We start from the raw sequence: 17550 nt of genomic DNA, 5'->3' as shown, positions 1-17550 counted from the left end.
TGTCACCAAAAGAAGCACACAAAGCTAAGAACATCAGCTCCTTTTTTTTATTATTATTATTTACTGTTAATTCCCCCCTAAACAACAGCACAATTCAAATAACAATGACACACACATCTCACTCATATACACAATACCACTAGCCTGCCTGCCAGTCTGTCTGGCCTTTGCTTGGTTCCTGGTGGAGCTGTTTGGAGACAGCCCCCTCTGTAAAAATCCCAAATTGGACATAGGAGGCACGAGAAAGGGGAGACTCTAGCCAGAGAATACATCGGTTTCCAGAGTCCTCAGGGAGTGCCAACTTGGGAACATGCTACAAATGCCTGGGTGAAGAGCAGAAGGCACTGTTTTCATGTGGCTGTTGGATAAATCCCATATGGGGATGTAAGACCTATCTATACCCCTTTGCAGACCAGGGCTGCAGAAACACAGTGGGGTGAGCCAGTGGGCTCCATCAACCAAACCATGGAGCAGGCATGGAAACCAGGAGCCCAGAATAGGAATCTGGGTGACAGGGAGGTCCCCAGAGAAAAGCAACCTTTTGCATTAGCTGCAAGGTAAGATACAGTGTGAAATGTCATGTCCCCTTCTATCTGTTCTGCAACTATAGAATGTGCAGCATCTTCATCATGATAGAAAAGGTAAAGAAACAATCTCCCAGCATTTTGGCCTAATGCAATTGAGCAGGACCCTGCCAATTGTACCGTCCTGTGGAAAAACCTACTACTACACTATCCAGGGAGTCCGTGGTCAGTCCACCCCCACCCCTAACATTTTAGTCACTAAATCTATGAATTCAGCTAAAGTAATGTACTCTGGGATACAGAGAAGCCCTGCAGTTGGGGAGGGATAAAGATGGGCCAAGACTGGGGTCTCAGGAACAGGTGACTTCCTGGCTGTCTTGGGGAAGCTCGTTGTTGAAACTGCTCTCTCCAAATGGTGAGTAAGGGGGGACCTGGGGGGCTTCGATGATCAGCAGGCCCTCTGGGGAAAGCGAGGCAAAAACTGTCACAGGATCCACCTCTGCAGGAAGCCTAGGAGAAAGAAGCACGAGATACTATTCATGTATTATTGTTAATATGGCTTAAACATTCTTTTTTTCACTTGAAAGAAAAGTTTTCTTAACTTTATTTATTTTGAGAGAGAGAGTGAGAGACAGCGTGAGCAAGGGAGGGGCCGAGGGAGAGAGAGAATCCCAAGCAGGTTCCGCACTGTCAGCTCAGAGCCCCACGTGGGGCTCAAACTCACGAACCGTGAGATCATGACCTAAGTTGAAACCAAGAGTCGGATGCTTAACCGACTGAGGCACCCAGACGCCCCAAAAGAAAATGTTTCTGATATGAATTTGGGCTCTTAGGGCATACAACGCTGCGTTTGAATCCTGGCTCTGCCCTTGTCTAGCTGTATGATCTTGGGAAGGTCACTCAATTGCTCTGAGTTAATTTCCTCATCTGCAAACAGAGATAGGAATATTAAAATTGTATAGTATTTGAAGTGAGACAGAGTCTGAACATGCTTTGCAAGTGGTAAAGTGGTGTTCGAACAGTAACCTAAAAGGTCCTTGGGGCCCAGATATTTGATCCTTGGTTGAGGTCCCTCTACTCACAATGGACCGGCTGCTGGCAGAAATGGCCACCACTCCCCTCCCTTTGTAGAACATAGGTAAGGTGTCACAGCAGGCAATACATTTTCATCTGCCATGTGCCTGCTGAGAACGCGTTATTGGTGAATTAATGATGGAACAGGATGGTCGCACAGTAAGCTACTCTATGATGCTTAGAATGAGCCTTGAGGGGTGCCTGGGTGGCTCAGTTGGTTAAGCGTCCGACTCTTGATCTCAGCTCAGGTCATGATCTCACAGTTTGTAAGTTCAAGCCACACATTTGGCTCTGTGCTGATAGTGGGAAGCCTACTTGGGATTCTGTCTTTTCTTCTCTCTGCCCCTCACCTGCTTGTGCTCTCTCTCTCTCTGTCTCAAAGTAAATAAATAAACTTAAAAAAAAAAAAAAAGAATGAGCCTTGATTTGGGTCACATCTGAAGTAGCTCTTGGCAGGTCATAATTGCTTTGTTCTCAAAACACATTTATAGGCATTACCTGGCTAGAACTTTATAATGATCCTCCAATGGCTAATATGTAGGAATTAATATGCCTGTTGCATAAAACATTTAACAGAGACTTGGGGAAATCAAGTGACATGTTCAGTGAGTGAGAACATCAAAGACAGGATTTCTGAATCCAACTCTGGTTCCAGTTCTGAAGCTATATATTATAATTTTTTGGATCGTTTTGGGTAAATGAGGCAATCTTGAGACATGGTTCCTTCATCAAACTACTGGTATTGTGAGAACATGTTCATGGCCTCGCTGGGATGCCATTATAAATAAAGATGATGGAAACTATGACCTTCACCTGCATATCATCTCATTTAGTTGTTAACAATAATCCCACCAGGCAAGTTCCCTCACTGTCCCGATTTACAGACAAGGAAATTGAGGACAGAGACGTGAAGTGATTTGCCCAAGGTCACGCTGCTGGTAAGAAGCATATGGAAATGGAATTGGAATCTTGGTCTCCAAACCCATGATGCTCTGCTCTACTGCGTCCTCTGGCACCAGACTTTTGAGAAAAGGATTATGGTAGGGAAGCTAGGAGGGTCAATCAGCATAGATCTTTCCATTGGTCCAGGATGACTCTGCCTGTTATAAACGCAGGGGTTTTGATGACAGAACCAAGAAATGAGGCAGATCCGTTCCTGGCCAGGGCAGGATCCTTCCTGAAGGGGCTGGGGAGTTTTCTCTGTGAGTAGCAACATGTAGCCACATGAGTGGAATCTACCCAGGAGACTCCTGCCAAATTAGAGCCACGGAGATTAACAAGGGGCTTTCTGGGAAGGATGGAAGAAAAAGAGGGAACTTGGGCAGGCACCAAGTCAAACTTGAAGCACAGACAAGGCCAAAAGTCTGGACCTCCCTCCCACTGCCGGGGATGGGCCGACTCCGTTTAACTATTTACATGCTAACCCGTAGCATACCTGGTGCAATGGGGCAGGGCAGCCATGGTCCAGAGCATGGCCCTTGCAGGCAGGCAGATCTGAGTTTGAATTCTGACTCTTGCTGTGTGACCTTGGACTGGTGATCTAGCCTCTCTGAACCTACGTCCTTATATGAAAAGTGGGTTAACAGTTTCTGTCTGGGAGAATTACATGGGATAATGAAAGCGAAGGGCTTAGCCCAGTGCCTGGCATACCCTAAGTGCTCAATAAATGTTAGCCTCTACATTGTTACTACGGTCACTGACCATTTAAATGGGAACCTGGATGGCTGTGAATATTTTAGCACACATTGTGGTATCACCAAACTAAAAAATGTCTGAACCTAAAAGAATCTTCTTGATTGTTCAGGACAGTGCTCTCATATTACATATGGGGAAACTGAGACCCAGAGATAAAAATAGACTTGTTCAAGGTCTCTCACCAGGTGACCTATATGTTGAACCACCATGGTGGGAAAATTATTCTTCTTCCATTCTCTCTCAATCCTTCCATTTGCATCCGAATGAACATCTCAGCTAAGTGTTGCCATGATCTTTAAAGCTGTTAGCCTCTATCCCTTGCTATTGTCGCTTTTTAACACAGACAGAGCTGATCTAAGGCTTAAACCCTTAAGCAGGTAATGCTATCTAGTTGGAACTTATCCACATTTTTCTTTCATTGGGTTTGTTTTATGACTGCCTTCTTCAGTGAACATATTAGTGGTGGTACTTTAACTTTCTCAAAAGCAACCTGATCAAAAAGGAAAGAAGTCTTAAGCAACTAATAATATGGGAATGTAAACACATAAAGCAGAGAGTAGTTGAAGATGGTCTTCAAATGACTGCAATCCGGTTTCCCCTACCTGGGCAGGAAGGTCATAGGCTTTGAAGGTGGGGAGATCTGTGTTTGAATTCCAGACCTGGTTCATCACTAGCTGTGTGACCTTTGTGGAATTCCAACATCCCTCTGAACATCAGTTTTCTCATCCACAAGATGGACTTAATAACACTGGCTCCACAGGATTCTTTTACAGGTGAAATAATATTACACCTATACCCCTCTTATGGCTCTTGACACATTACAGGTGTCAGTAAATAGCAAAACAGATACCTGGGAAGATGGAGAGCAGGGACCTAAAGTTTGCTTTGACTCTGAGCATCCTCCATCAATGACTTCCTGCGTCCCCTGCTTCCTGTCCTTACATTCAAGTTGGCTATGGAAAGATCCCATCTACAGTCTTGCCCTGCTCCCAACCCACAAGATCTCTCCTGCACCCCCTCATCCAATCAACATGGCGCCTTTCACATGGGGATGGATGTGTTGGGACGAATTTCCTAGTCATGGCTAAGGCAAACAGCTGTAGCATCCTGCCTGGGTGGAAAACTCCAAGGATCTCATTCTGGCTGAAGGAACTTCCCCCTGTTCTCTGATGACCAGAGTTTTTCCGGGGAGAGTCAATGGAGCCTCCTGAGAGTGGGCCAGGGCCATCTTTGGTGTCTAGAGCCTGGGCAGAGCCAGGGGGTCCCGGGAGGTCCCAGCTGCTCTCATGTGACTCCAGCCTTGCAGAGTTTTTAAAATAATATTAGTCCTCACAGACTGAACACTGAGTCTTTACCCTGTGCTGAATGTTTGACACACATGTTCTCATTCCCCATCACAACTTGGTCCAGAGGAAACGCGGGGACAGAAGCTCAGAGCAGTTCAGCTGGTTGTTCTAAGTTACCCACTTTCTTTATCATGGAGCCAGGTCTCCCTATACCCAGAGGTGAGCTTCAAAATATTTAGCAACTGGCACAGCTGGACAATGACCAGACAGAATGGATGGATACATGGCATAGTGATGGAGGAGGGTCCTGGGGACCCCCTGTTGTTGGCATGTGGGGAGGCTCAGAGGATCCCAGGGACAGGGTCAGGAAGGCCAGGTTGGCTAGGGAGGGCACTTGTGGGGCTCAAGACAATGGCTAGCCCAATATTATAACAAGAAGCTCAGCTCGGCTGCTGGACCCCAGCCGAATAGCAGCCTGTGCCTTGAGAAACTTTAAACATTTCCATTGGTCAAATCACCCCAGCAAGCTGTTTTCCCGGAGGCATCAGAGATGGGGAAATCCACGTTTTTAAAAGATGATTAACCCGCTGACTTCTTTCCAGCTCAGTCCCTTCCACGGAGTTGCCCTGTCAGTGACTCCATCCTGAGACCTTATTTGAGTCTCTTCAAAGAAACATCAGCTCCCCCACACTTGTCCCCCCTTCTTTCCCCCCCCCTCCCTCTCAGCAGTGTGTGATCTGGCTGCTGTACCAGGAGGAGGTGTGGGTCTTGGGGATGGCAGGCGAGCCAGCGAGCGTAAAGAGAAACAGTTAGCTGTTTGCCTTACTGGGAAGCGTCCATGGGCTTCTAAGAACTCAGAGGCGCCGGGCGGGTCAGGAATGGGCACACGGCAGGAGAGACAGGACTGCAGAATCCCCAAGCTGAAGGAAGCCTCAGAATTCAGCTGGTGCAATCTCTCCAGACCAGGACATTTTTGCCAGGGCCGAGGGTGGAGTTGAGACTCCATAACCACACCAATGATAGTAATAATAGCCTGCCACTTATGAGGACCAGCTGGGTGCTGGTGGCTGTGCTCTGATCTCATTTCATTTTCAGTCGGTGGATTCCGGAATCAAGACCCACCCCCATCCCTTTTACGGGTGAAGAAAGGGCATCCTTTGCTCCGGGGCACGAGCACTGAACCGAGTTCAGGGATCGGTTTGGGGCTAAATTCTAACTGTAAGGACCTTAGGTAGCCCCTTACACCTCTGGGAATTGAGTTTCCCCGGCAAACAAGGAGGGTAATGTCTCTTCTGCCCGCTGCAAAGATTAAAGGCATTGACTGGGACAGGGCTTTGGAGCCAGAGTGCACGCAGTGGACAACTGCTGAGTACAGGGAAGAGGTGTTTACCAGCAGCACCCGGCTGTCATCTCCTTCCCTACAGGCATCGCCCTTAGGGCCCCGGTGTGGCTTCGATTCACTGGCCCAGCCTGGTGGTCTTCCGGCCGCTCCCATGATTCCCCTGGCTCAGCCTTTCCCACAGCCCTCAGCGAAACCCACCCTTCACATGTCCCAACCTCTCAGCCTCCAAACCCCTCCCAGGAGGAAACAGCAATGTCAGGACAAGTTCGGCCTTCATTCTTGTGGATACCGTAGGGAAGGCGTACCCTCTCCTGCGTTGGGACACTTAGAGCAGGCACCCTTTGAAAGAATCCACTGGGCACTTGGGCACCAAGGGAGGGTCTTTCTTGATGGTGGTGGAGATCCTCCCTCAAGCGTGCCACGGGGTGAGTGCCTCGATTTTCACGGAATCACAGACAAATCATTTTGCTTCTCTAATTCTCGGGCTCTTCATCTGTAAAGTGACATTGTTAACTTCCCGCCTCGCGGGGCACTGAGCCCATGTGTGACGGCATGATCTACGTAACCTCTTCCGGGACCCTACGGCAGGTTTGCTGTGACACTTTCTCCCCTTTAGGTGTGAGGGTTCAATTCCCTCACTGGGGCTCGTCTGGAAAGAGAGATGCCCAAGACGGAGACGCTCCGTATCTTGGGTCCCAGGCCCTACCCACTCCTCCACCCTCACCCTGGAACCCACGCCGCCAGGGCACTTACTGGATTTTCTTTGTGAAGTTCTTGGAAACGATGCCACCTTCTTGCTGCTTCTCTTCATGTTTGCCTAGAAGAGAGTGGAATGCCACGCGTAAGCATCGATGTCCCCCAGACTTTGGTCAGGACTCAGACTTGGGTTCGAATCCTGCCCCTGCCCCTGCCTCGCCGTTTGACTTGGGGTCAGAGACACCAGTTTTCTGAGCCTCTCTGGTCCCTCGTCTACTAAACGGACCCCCCTGAGCCGAGGCTGTCGTAAAGATGAACTAAGACGACGGACCAGACAGGAGGCCTAGACGGTGGTTTGTAGGCAATTACAAGTTAGATTTAGGAAATCACAGAAACTGAACCACATGTTGTATCTTTTAAGTCTTGCCTCTGGGCCCTTTCCCCTAACCAGCCAGTCAAACCCTGAAGCTAACATCCCAGGAGGGGTGGTAGAAAAGAAGTGGGGTCACATGCTGAGCCCTAGTCTGCCACCCAATTGACTTTACGACGCACAGTCTTTCCTAGCTCTGAAGGTGGGCTTCTTTCCCCCTTGGTTACTGATGTGGAAACTGAGGTCCAGTGATGGGTCCAAGGTCACCCAGCAGGTGTATGGCAGGCCTTAGCTCTGAACCAGCTCCCTCTGAGTCTACACCGAGGGCTGCGGGTCTGATGCCCCTCTGCCTGTTCCAGCCTGAAATTAGCTCTTTGAGCCACATTATCTCTACCTAAAACTGGATGAACTGCCTGGAAATAATGTTTCAATCTGCTAAAACAAACAAACAAACAAACAAACAAAACAGAAAAAACCCACCCAGACTCTTGAAAGAGGGCTTTCTTTAAGAAATGACACCTTAGACACCACAGATTTGAAATTCCACCCGCCCCACCTTCTAGAGGGTAGCAGGGGTGGGGCTGTTTTCTTACCTGAGGAAGAGAAAAGATAAGAAGGTTTGGGCCCAAACTGGCTATCACCTTCAATTTACATAGCAACTTCTGAGCCTATTGACTGCTCCTTACTCCTTTTTTATTAATTTTTTTAATGGGGAGAGTCTCTAACTTCTCTTTAAACAAACCGGATTAGGGCAGGGTGGAGCCTTTCAGCTCCTATCTTTATTTGTTCCTCATCTGTGGGGCCACATTCCCAGGCCAAGAACCCTCATTTCCACGGGGACACCCTTCTGAGAGGCTGTGGAATCCAGAGTGTAAATAACCTCGTGGGATTTTTTTTTTTTTTTTGGCAGCCCCAGTCTTAAAAAAACTGACGATTTATAGGCGATTATGTTATCAATTGCTTTTTCATTATTCCTAATTTCTTCATTACTGACTTTGCTCTGACTGTAAGATAATACATGTGTATGCTAGAAAATGTAGAAAATGCCGAAATAAATGATCAAAACTACCTGTCCTCCCATCACTGCGACAAGACCACATTTTTTGTATACGCTCCAGACTTTTCTTTGTATGGACATAAGTGTTATATAGGATAGATACATATCGCAGATTTTAGGAAATGGGATCATATTGCGCATTATGCTCAAAACTGTTATCTCTTGCCAACACATTATAATCATTTCTCCACGTCTTGCCAAATATTCTTCGGCAACGTGATTTCTTTAACGGCTGCGCAGCGTTCCGCTGTGGGGATCCCTAAGTTCATTTAGCCAATCCCTGGCTTTTTGGGCAGTGAGACGGTATCTGACCTTAGAGAGAACCTCACGGCACCACACGTTCTTACAGCTGGATCTTTGCATCTGGCCTGACGACATCTTTAGGATAAATTCTAAGTTCTAGAATTTCTGAGACTTGCTCTGTATTGCCAGATTGCCCTTAGGAAAGGTTGCATCAATTTATTCTCTCACGGGCTGGGTGGAAAGGGGTCCACTGATAGGAATTCGTTGTTTAACTGCAGGGTCTGGGTACCCAGAACATGCTATGCTTTGAACACGCTGCCCCCGGGAGAGTTGATTTGGGCCCGCCAGATCCGTGAGTGCCAACTGTCCAGCCCTAACCGGGCCTGTGGCCGAGGAGCACTGTCTGTTCTCTGACACCCTCCCCCCCAGAGCCTGGGCCTCCAGAGAGGCCTGCTTCCCCTGGGGACTGGCCAATGCCTCTGACTCAGCCCTTTTGCACCGCTGGTGTCCTGGGAATAATAAGCAACAACAAACTCTTATACAGCGCTTTCTTGGTGTGAGCCACTGTCCCAGCCCCTTACTAATAGCGACTCCTTTAATTTTCGTGACAACCTTAGAAAGCAGGGACTCTCATTATTACCATTTTGTGGATGGGGAACGGAAGTTCAGAGAGGTTAAGTGATATGCCCAGGGTCACACAGCTTGGAGTGCTGGAGCAAAGGTATTTGGGTTTTGAATTTCCATCTCTGCTCTAACACTTTCTAGCCCATCTCTACTCTTCTCTGAGCCTCAGTTTATTCTTCTCTAAAATGGGGGTGACAATAGCTTCCTAATTTGGGGGTTGCTGTGAGTAGCAAATGAAAATGAGTCACAGGACTGCTTTGTAAGTGGTAAAAATATCGTGTGAAGGCGAAGGCTTGTGGCTTCTTTTGATGTTTGGAGAAAGGACTACTCCTGAAAGGCTAAGCTTCCCTGTCCAGGCCCTGAAAATAGGGTATTGGGGTTGGGGAGGGGAGGATCTCTGAGCAGGGGCAGCTCCAAGATTTCCATAAAGAGGAGCCTGGTTGAAAGTGGATGCTGCTACCAGAGGCTCATCTTGAAGCTTCTATTTGCATATTATTTGAATATCTATTTATTGGGGCAGCTTAAGGATTATGAGTGATTTTTAATTTCTTATTTTGCTTTCCTAGCTATGTTTTCTACCGTGGAAATATTTTATTTTCGTAAACAGAAAAAAGTAATTATGATTCTTTTTTTAAAAAAAGAACTCATCTGGAGGCAGGGCAAGCCAGAGGCCCCTCACAGCTGCTATTTTTTCAACATGCCTCAGAGAAGTGTAGGTGCCAAGAAGCAGGGGTCAGCACTTCAGGGAAAGCCACTGGCCCAGCTAAAGAAAGAAGGTGCTGTTTCCAGGGGAGGCAGAGGCCCTGGGATTAAGGAGAGGGGGTGGGAATAAGGCCTCTGGGTTTTCCAGTTTCTTCTTGGCAAGGGCTGGGCCCAGTGGCCCATGAAGAGAACATTTCTTGGCTGCGGGCTGCAGGGTGCGAGTTGGGGTGTATAAGCATCATGGAAAGCATCTAGTCTAGCATTTTCCAAACACTTGCCTGGAACTATACACTCATATATGGTCAGATAAGACAGGGCTGTCTCCAGAGAGCCATAAACTACATTAATGTAGCAAATCAAAGCTCTGATAAGTCCTGCAGTAAGGAGACCTGTTTACAATTTTGTTTCCTCTGGCACCTTTTAAAAATCTGTACTGCCTTCCTTCCATTTCTCAGGTGCCTCGTGGTATCTTAAAATGTACTGTTTGGCAAATGCTGATTTAGTTCAACTCCTCCTAAGACCTAAGGCCAACAGTAAAACTGAAGCCCAAGACGTGGGAGGATTTGCCCAAGGCCGCATAATCAGAAGAAAATCCAGCCATTCTGACTCGGAACTGTCTCAGCAGGCCTGGCTTTGAATTTCAGACGTTGCCATGGAGGACCAGGGAATCTCAGGTGAGTTACTCTCTCTGAGCCTCAATTTCCTCCTTGTAAAGTGGGTGTCACAAACCTACCTATATTTCCTTGCAAGTCCACATGAGGAACCTGGGAGCCAACATTTGTAGGCATTTAGCACAGTGCCTACACCGAGTGCTTGAAGAAGAATAGGTCTGTCATTATGAGATATAGGATAAAAGATTGGAGCTGACTTTAAATGGAACCCTGATATCAATCTGACTTCATATCCATTTTATGAGAGTCTCTATAGGTACTTTCAGGGGATTTGGATTCTGTCAAGCTGAGGGTGCTAAGTACATACCTATGAAGCATTTTACAACCTAAAAAGGCTTTGTCTGTCTTATTGAAGCACCCAACCACCCCATTTTACAAACATGGAAACTGAGGCTCCATGATCCACTCAAAGCCTCATTCAGTGCCACTGCATTAGTAAGGTGCTTAGCTGAGATCTCAGCCTGGAGCTGCCAGGACCCACCTGTTAAGAAGCATCTAGAAGGGCACCTGGCTGGCTCAGTCAGTTAAGCACCTGACTTGAGCTCAGGGCGTGATCTCACGGTTCATGAGTTCGAGCCCCGCATTGGGCTCTGTGCTGACAGCTCAGAGCCTGGAGCCTGCCTCTGATTCTGTGTCTCCCTCTCTCTCTGCTCCTCCCCCTCCCACACTCTGTCTCTCTCAAAAATAAATAAACATTAAAAAAAAAAATTTTTTTTAAAGAAGCACGTAGAAAGGAAGAGAATGGGGGAGATATACTTCAGGGGTCTCCTGGAGGGGCCAGAGGGCACGGGGACACCTCCAACCAAGGGTGGAAGACTCTGGAGTCCGAATGAAAACCAGAGACGGGAGAGGTGGTGATAATAATCGTTTACAGAGTGCCAGGCAGACACTATTATTAGCTCCATTTTACAGACTCTCTGCATTTATTATCATATACTGTCAGCTCACGTTTAATCTTCCCTACAGATCTGCAGGACAGATATTATCATGATCCCCATTCTGCAGATAAGGCAACTGAGGCTCAGAACAGTGAGAAGACTTTCTGAGCAGTCTTCCATCGGGCAGTGTCGGGATTTGAACCCAGGTCTCAAAGAACATCTACGATTTATGGTGTACTGGGGCCTTGCTCTGTGCCCAGCATTTTAATAACAGCAGCATCACAGCAATAACAATACTGAACCCTTGTCCGCACTTGACCCCCGTCAGCTCATTTAATACAACAATCCTCATGCACCAGAACCCCGATTTCCAGATAAGGAAACACAGCACGGGAAAGATAAACATTCTGAGCATCCTGCTGGTTAGTGTGGCACAGCCACTTTCAGAACTCAGGCCTGGCCACCAGCCAACTCGGAACGCCCTGGCTGAACCCCTCCATCCGCACATGGCCCCAGCGTGTCTCCTGGCCCACCACCCCCGGCAGAGCCTCTGATGTTTACAATTCCGCCCTGTGAGGCTTTGAAAACTCCCCCTACACGCCGCCTGCCCCCGCCAGGGCTTGTATCCGCCCAGCCTGCCTTGCAATGGCTTTTATTGATTCTCTGGCCTGCCAGCCTGTGCCGGGAACACACTCTTTTTAATGGAGCGTTAATTGGGAGGGAAGAGAGAGAAAGCTGTTCCCCTGCCCAGCAGGGACTGAGTCTCCTGTCTCCTCCTCCTTTCTCCCAGGCTGGGATGTGGCGGCAAGGACCCCGGGCCTGGCGTCCTGGGCAGGCCTAGACTCTTCCTGCTGCTGACTCATGGCGTGACCTCGGACAAGTTCTGCTTGGGCCTCAGCCTCCTCAGCTGGGAAATGGGAGCAGACAGCCCTGCTTCTCAGGGCCGGAGTGAGGATTACTTGGAAGAAGGAATCTAAGAGTCTTAGTCCAGTTTTTGGTACCTAGTAGGTGCTCAATAAATCATCAAATCTCTTCTGGCCTCCCAATTCCCAAGACAGCCTGAGTTTGAATCCGGGCGGCCTTGGACAAGTTACTTTCAGCTTTCTGTGCCTCAGTTTCCTCATCTGTGAAAAGAGGAGACAAACAGGCCCCACCTCCTCTGGTTGCCTTCACTGAGATGCAGGTAAAGGGTGGAGTGCGGTGCCTAGCGGAGAGTAAATGCTCAATCAAGGTCCCAATTAGTATCCTCATAGTGACCGTCAGGCCTCAGTGCCCTTATCTGGAACAAGGGGCCCCATTCCTCTTGAAACCTGCGCTGATCATTAGCTCTATCGTAGCATAGCACTTGACACACTCTTCTAGACTGTGCTGTGACACTGTGCCCCATCTCGTCTTTGTCTTTGTATTTCTTCTCTATCTGTTTGACTTACCCTTTCTATTAATTTTTTTCTCTGTCAAAACCTGTGACGTGGTTTCTACTTCCCTGACTGTGCTCTGACTGATAGATTCAGCCCTCAAAGGCCCCAGCCACTGGGTCAGGTTGAGGTGTCTCCTGGAAGCCAGGGAGAGGACAGCTTTTCCACAAAGATAACTTCTGTGGCCTGCATTCCTGAGCCCTGAAGTCACCTGTGTCACGCTGTCACAGCTCACCCTCTAAGGGAACAAACATTCTCTTGGCCATTCCCGGGGCTGAGGCCTACACCCTTCTCCCGGGTTCTCTCTCACTCCTGCCCCTCACTCACCAGACACCTCCACGTAACCGTCCTTGGTCTTCACCATCAGCTCCTCTGGCTTAAAGCTGTGCACGTTAACACACACTTTCCAGGGCTCCCCAGGGAAGGGTGGGGGGCTCCTGCCCTCAGCAGGTACCCCGAACCTGGCTGCAGCCGTGGGCCCCCGAGGCACCATGCCTGACCTTAGGGTTCCAGGCCATGCCGGGGAGAATCGAGGCAGGGCCCAGTTGCGCCAAGAGGCAGTCAAGTCGTCCGGGAAGGGGTCCATGCCAAAGTCATCATCCAGCAGGCGCGAGGGGAGGGAAGAGTCTCGGAAGGGGTCTCTGCGCAGGCGGCTTGGGAGGTGGCAGGAGAAGGGCATCTGACCGTCAGCCATGGCTGCTGAGCTGGAGGGGAAACGGAGGCTCAGAGAGAGGGAGCCACCTGCCCAAGGTCACACAGCAAGGTGATGTGGGTGGGTTGGCCCTCCAAGCTTATTTTTCTGCTTCAGAAAATGCTGAACCATCCACTGCCAAGGACAGAGGGTGTGCACCCGGCTGGGATCCCTGCCCCCAAAGACACTCCAAAGGCTACCACCAGCTGGTCCAGCAGAATTCCAGAGGGCCCCTCTCCGCTCTGCCTCACCAGAGATCCGCCAGTCACTGTCCTCCCAGACTGTCCAGGCTCTCAGCCAGAGCCACTGAGCTGTCTAGAGGAGAGTCAGGAGCTTAATAAACCCAGGGACGCAGGCCTAGAAACTTCTCCTTGCTTCTTCAGGGCTGAGAGCCTTCTATTTATTGCTGCTTGGGGCTGGAGGCGGGTTTTTCAGCGCCTCCTGTCACAGGAGTATTCGGAGGTGATGAACCAGCCCCTGAGAATCCGCTGAGGGAACAGCTGGGCTCCCAGGGGTAGGGGAGGGGCCGAGTTCAGCCAGCCAGTCGGACACTCTCCTCCCCCCCCCACCCCCCCTCCGCTGGGCTCAGCTCCGCCCCCTCTCCCAGGGCTCGCTCCCGGAGCCGCCTCCCCACTCTCAGTGCAAAGGCCGGCTATTAATAACCCTCTGCCTGCTGAGGGCTCAGGTCACCCTCGGTAATACCTTCCCCAGAGCCTGCTGCCTCCTGCAGAAGGAGGGGAGAGGGTTGGGAGCCCAGTGCATTTGAAGGCAGGTGGCTTTGGGCCGCAATGCCCACTTACAACCCGGCGTGGACACTTGCCTTCAGTGTCCTCTGAGAGCAGTAACATTATTCCCCAGCCACCTGTGAGCTGTCAGTTTTCCCAGCTGTAAAATGGACCCCATAGTAGCCAGCCACTGCATGGATGTGTCATGAGGAACACATGAGGTAACCATCCTTAAACATTTAGCAGACTGACACTTTCGCATATTCAGTTAGGAGTTCTCCATTGCATGATGCTTGCTGTATGCTGGGTCCTGTTCTACGTGCTTTCCAAATATTAAACCGGCTTCAACGGCACCACCAATCCCGGGAGGTAAGGGGAGTGCCACTGTCCCCATTTTACAGATGAGGAAACTATCACAGGAAGTGTTAGCCAATGGGAGCCCCGCGTGACTGTTAATAATGATAATTATCAGAAGGTGCTGTACCCAGGCAGGCGGTCTGGTCTGACACAGGGAGCCCACAGAGGACCTGTTCTAGACTTCCCTGCCCCTCCCCCATAGCTTGGAGAATGAATTTGTAAACCGTCCTTCTACCTAACAGCCCCTTGAGCTTGGGTTCTGACTTTGATCAGTCCCCAACAACAGGTGGGCAGTTGGGCATGCCCTTCTCCCCCACTCCCTCCCTCCCCCGTGGGCTTCAGGGTCTCCGCCCTGCCTTCCTCCTGGGGTGGGGTGGGGTGGGGTGGGGGTGTTAAGGAATTCAATGAGTCATTGGTTGAGAAATCGTTTTGATGTTCAGCAGTGCCTGCATGAGGCCGTTTGCTAAAAATAATACTATGGAGAGCAACAGTTACCATCATTTTTGGCCTCCTCTTATGCTTCTGTGGCGAGCACGTGCCAGCCCGTTGAACCGTCACAACATCGGGGATGTTATCACCACCCCCATTTTGCAGGTATGCACACAGCTGCCAGGTGACAGGGCTTGGGGTGGGGGGGACCAGGGTCTGTGCTGAGCTGACTGGTAGAGACCCCACACTCCTTCCCCCACTAGCAGAGAGAGGAAGGCTGAGGTGCCCCCGCTCCCCCATCCCGAGTGACTGGGTCCCCACTTGACTCTGGTGAGATCATCAGGCTAGAAGCTTGAGGCTGACGTCATGGCCGGGCACAGAAGCCTCAACGCACCTATAATTACAGCAGGGGCGAGGCTGGCTGGCTGGCTCTGAGGCCAGAACGGGGAGAATCACTGTGTGACCCAGAGAAGAAAGCCGGAGCTGCCTGGGACCTGGGCCGGGGCCAGGGTGAGGTTTCTGGGTGGGTGGCTTGGTCCCCAGCCGTTCGTGTGTGGATTTGAGCGGGTGGAGCGCTTAGTGTGTTTATGTGTTTATTTATGGGTGAGTCTGCTGATGGGTGCGTTCTAGAAGACCCTCCTACTCCTTCCTCTCTAGGCCTCCTTCCCACAAGAGCCTTCATCTACCTTCTCATTTCAAGGATGCTGCCAGCAGGAGAGGAGGGAGGGTGTGCAGCTAGAAAACAGAAATAGCAAACATTAGCATTTATCCAGCACTTTCCACGCTCCAGGTTCTGTTCTAAGCACTTAAAATTTATGTATATTAACACATGCGATCCCCCTATAGCCCTATAAGGAAAGGACTTTTATGATCCCCATTTTATTGCTGAGAGAACCAAGGCTCAGTGAGATTGCACGACTCACCCTTGTCTACACACCCAGTTAAGTGGCAGAGCTGGCATTCGAACCTAGGCAGTTTGGCTCTTGACCCCTCTGCTGTACTACGGTTTATAATCACCGTCATGGCTTACATTTAACTGAGCACTGACTGTGTACCAGACCATGTGCCCAGCACTTTATTCATGACCTCAGTGGACACTCATGGCTCAGAGAGGTGAAGCCCCTTGCCGAAGGCCACACAGTGGGACTTGGGAACCCCTGGTCTTGTCCAGTGATCCTCCCACGTGCCTGCTGTATGTGCTCCCTCCCCCAGCCCCCGCCCCCAGATTCTCACTACGTTTCTGGGTCAGGCCAGCCTTCCGTTTTGGGAAGCTGAGGAGGGAGGCAGCTGCTCATCCTGCTGACCTAGCCTCCTGGAGAGGAGTCAGTAAGCCCTACAGGCTGTCATCAGCCAGATGAAAACATGGGGCCAGGACCAGGAGAAGCCAGGTAGGGGAGGGGGCCCCCAGGCTGGCTCTCTCTGGGAAGGAAAGACCCTGTGGACTGTGTGTGTGTGTGTGTGTGTGTGCGCACACGTGTGTGAGTATTGGGGCAGGGGTTGGGGGCAATATTCGACCCCGGGTCCCAGAACAAGTGTTTTCTTGGCTACTTTCCTCTTAGAGCTTTCACATGGGAAGGACTGCAGTTCATTCTCAAACAGCCCAGGGGGAGGGTGACATCACCCTGCAGCCCGGAAACAGGGGCCCAGGAAGGAGCAGTAGCTGCCTCAAGTCACACAGGAAGTGCCAGGACGCAGACACAATTCTGTGCTCTTCCTGTGCTGCCTTTCCATGGCAGCAAGACTCCACGTTCCGTCCTCCCCTAGGTATTTCCAGCCACCCCCCCACACCGTCCCACCCAGCCTCACCACCCCTGAGCCCTAACTCTACAGGGGGTTGGGTCTGTAGGGCCTGCAGGGGGGGTGCCCTGTGGCTCCCTCAAAGGCCTGGCTTTCTGGATGTCATTTTTGCTTAGTGTTTTCTCTACAGTTATAGGGGTCTGGAGCTCACAGACCCACCTCGGGATCAGAATTGGCCCTTCCGTTCTAGGCTCACACCAGGCGTGGGCGCAGATCCTGGCGGCCTGCCGCATTCAGGCTCCAGATGGAGAAAGACCCACGTCAGAGTTCCCTCCGTTGGACGCCCCAGGAGCCCAGCACACCTGCAGCAAATAGGAGAGGTGTATGCTCGTGTCTTTTTCCATTCCCTTTCTCAGACCCCCGATGGAATTTCCAGCACGTTCGGCTCCACGGGGGCAGGACCCTCGGGTGTCTTGCTCGCAGCAGCATCCCCGGTGCCTGGAAGGGTGCCCGGTACGTTGTAGGAGCTCGGCAGGTCTTGCCAAGCAGGTGATGTCCCGTTAGCGACCCAGTGTCACAATTGCCTGGCTCACATGTGGCAGACCCTGTACGCAATAACAGCATTAGAATAGGGCTAAAATTTCCAGAGTGCCTAGAAGGTGCCAGCACCCAGTGGAATGCTTTCCAAGCGTGCTATTTATTTATTCCTCACCACAGCCCCCCTCCCAGAAGTTCATACCATCATCATCTCCATCTGACAGATGAGGACACTGAGGTTCAGCACAGGAGGGAACTTGTCCAAGGCCACCAGCTTGTGGGTTCTAAACCCAGCTGTGTCTGAACTTCAAGCCCCGTGCTCTTTCCTTGGCCAAATGCCCGGGCAAAAACAAGATGATTAATAAATGAAATAAATAAACAACCCACGTGGTCCCTCCCTACCCAAGTCAATGCCCTCATAATCCTACACAGCTAATGCTTATTTATTCAGCTCTAGCTTCCTGTTACTATTATGTCCAAAATTCTTTCCAGAATGT

General features: G+C 50.3%; 1 protein-coding gene and 1 long non-coding RNA gene across 2 annotated transcripts; one reads left to right on the top strand and one right to left on the bottom strand.

Annotated features, from left to right (window-relative positions):
- Window positions 1–25: 25 nt before the first annotated feature.
- HSPB8 (heat shock protein family B (small) member 8) lies at window positions 26–13752 on the bottom strand. The gene is made up of 3 exons (XM_060611836.3): window positions 12905–13752; window positions 6675–6738; window positions 26–1034 (listed from the first exon to the last, which is right to left on the bottom strand). The coding sequence occupies exons 1-3, from the start codon at window positions 13269–13271 to the stop codon at window positions 875–877; spliced, it is 591 nt and encodes a 196-aa protein (XP_060467819.1). The 5' UTR covers window positions 13272–13752; the 3' UTR covers window positions 26–874.
- Window positions 6745–12909, top strand: LOC144613905 (uncharacterized). Its single transcript, XR_013551358.2, has 3 exons — window positions 6745–9008; window positions 10069–10287; window positions 11251–12909. It is a non-coding gene; the product is annotated as an uncharacterized LOC144613905 (long non-coding RNA).
- Window positions 13753–17550: the final 3798 nt, after the last annotated feature.

Source organism: Panthera onca, chromosome D3 (assembly GCF_046562875.1).
Source record: "Panthera onca isolate mPanOnc1 chromosome D3, mPanOnc1 haplotype 2, whole genome shotgun sequence".
NCBI lineage: Eukaryota > Metazoa > Chordata > Mammalia > Carnivora > Felidae > Panthera > Panthera onca.
Note: the sequence above shows the minus strand (reverse complement) of the source record. Positions and strands in the feature narration are given on the sequence as shown.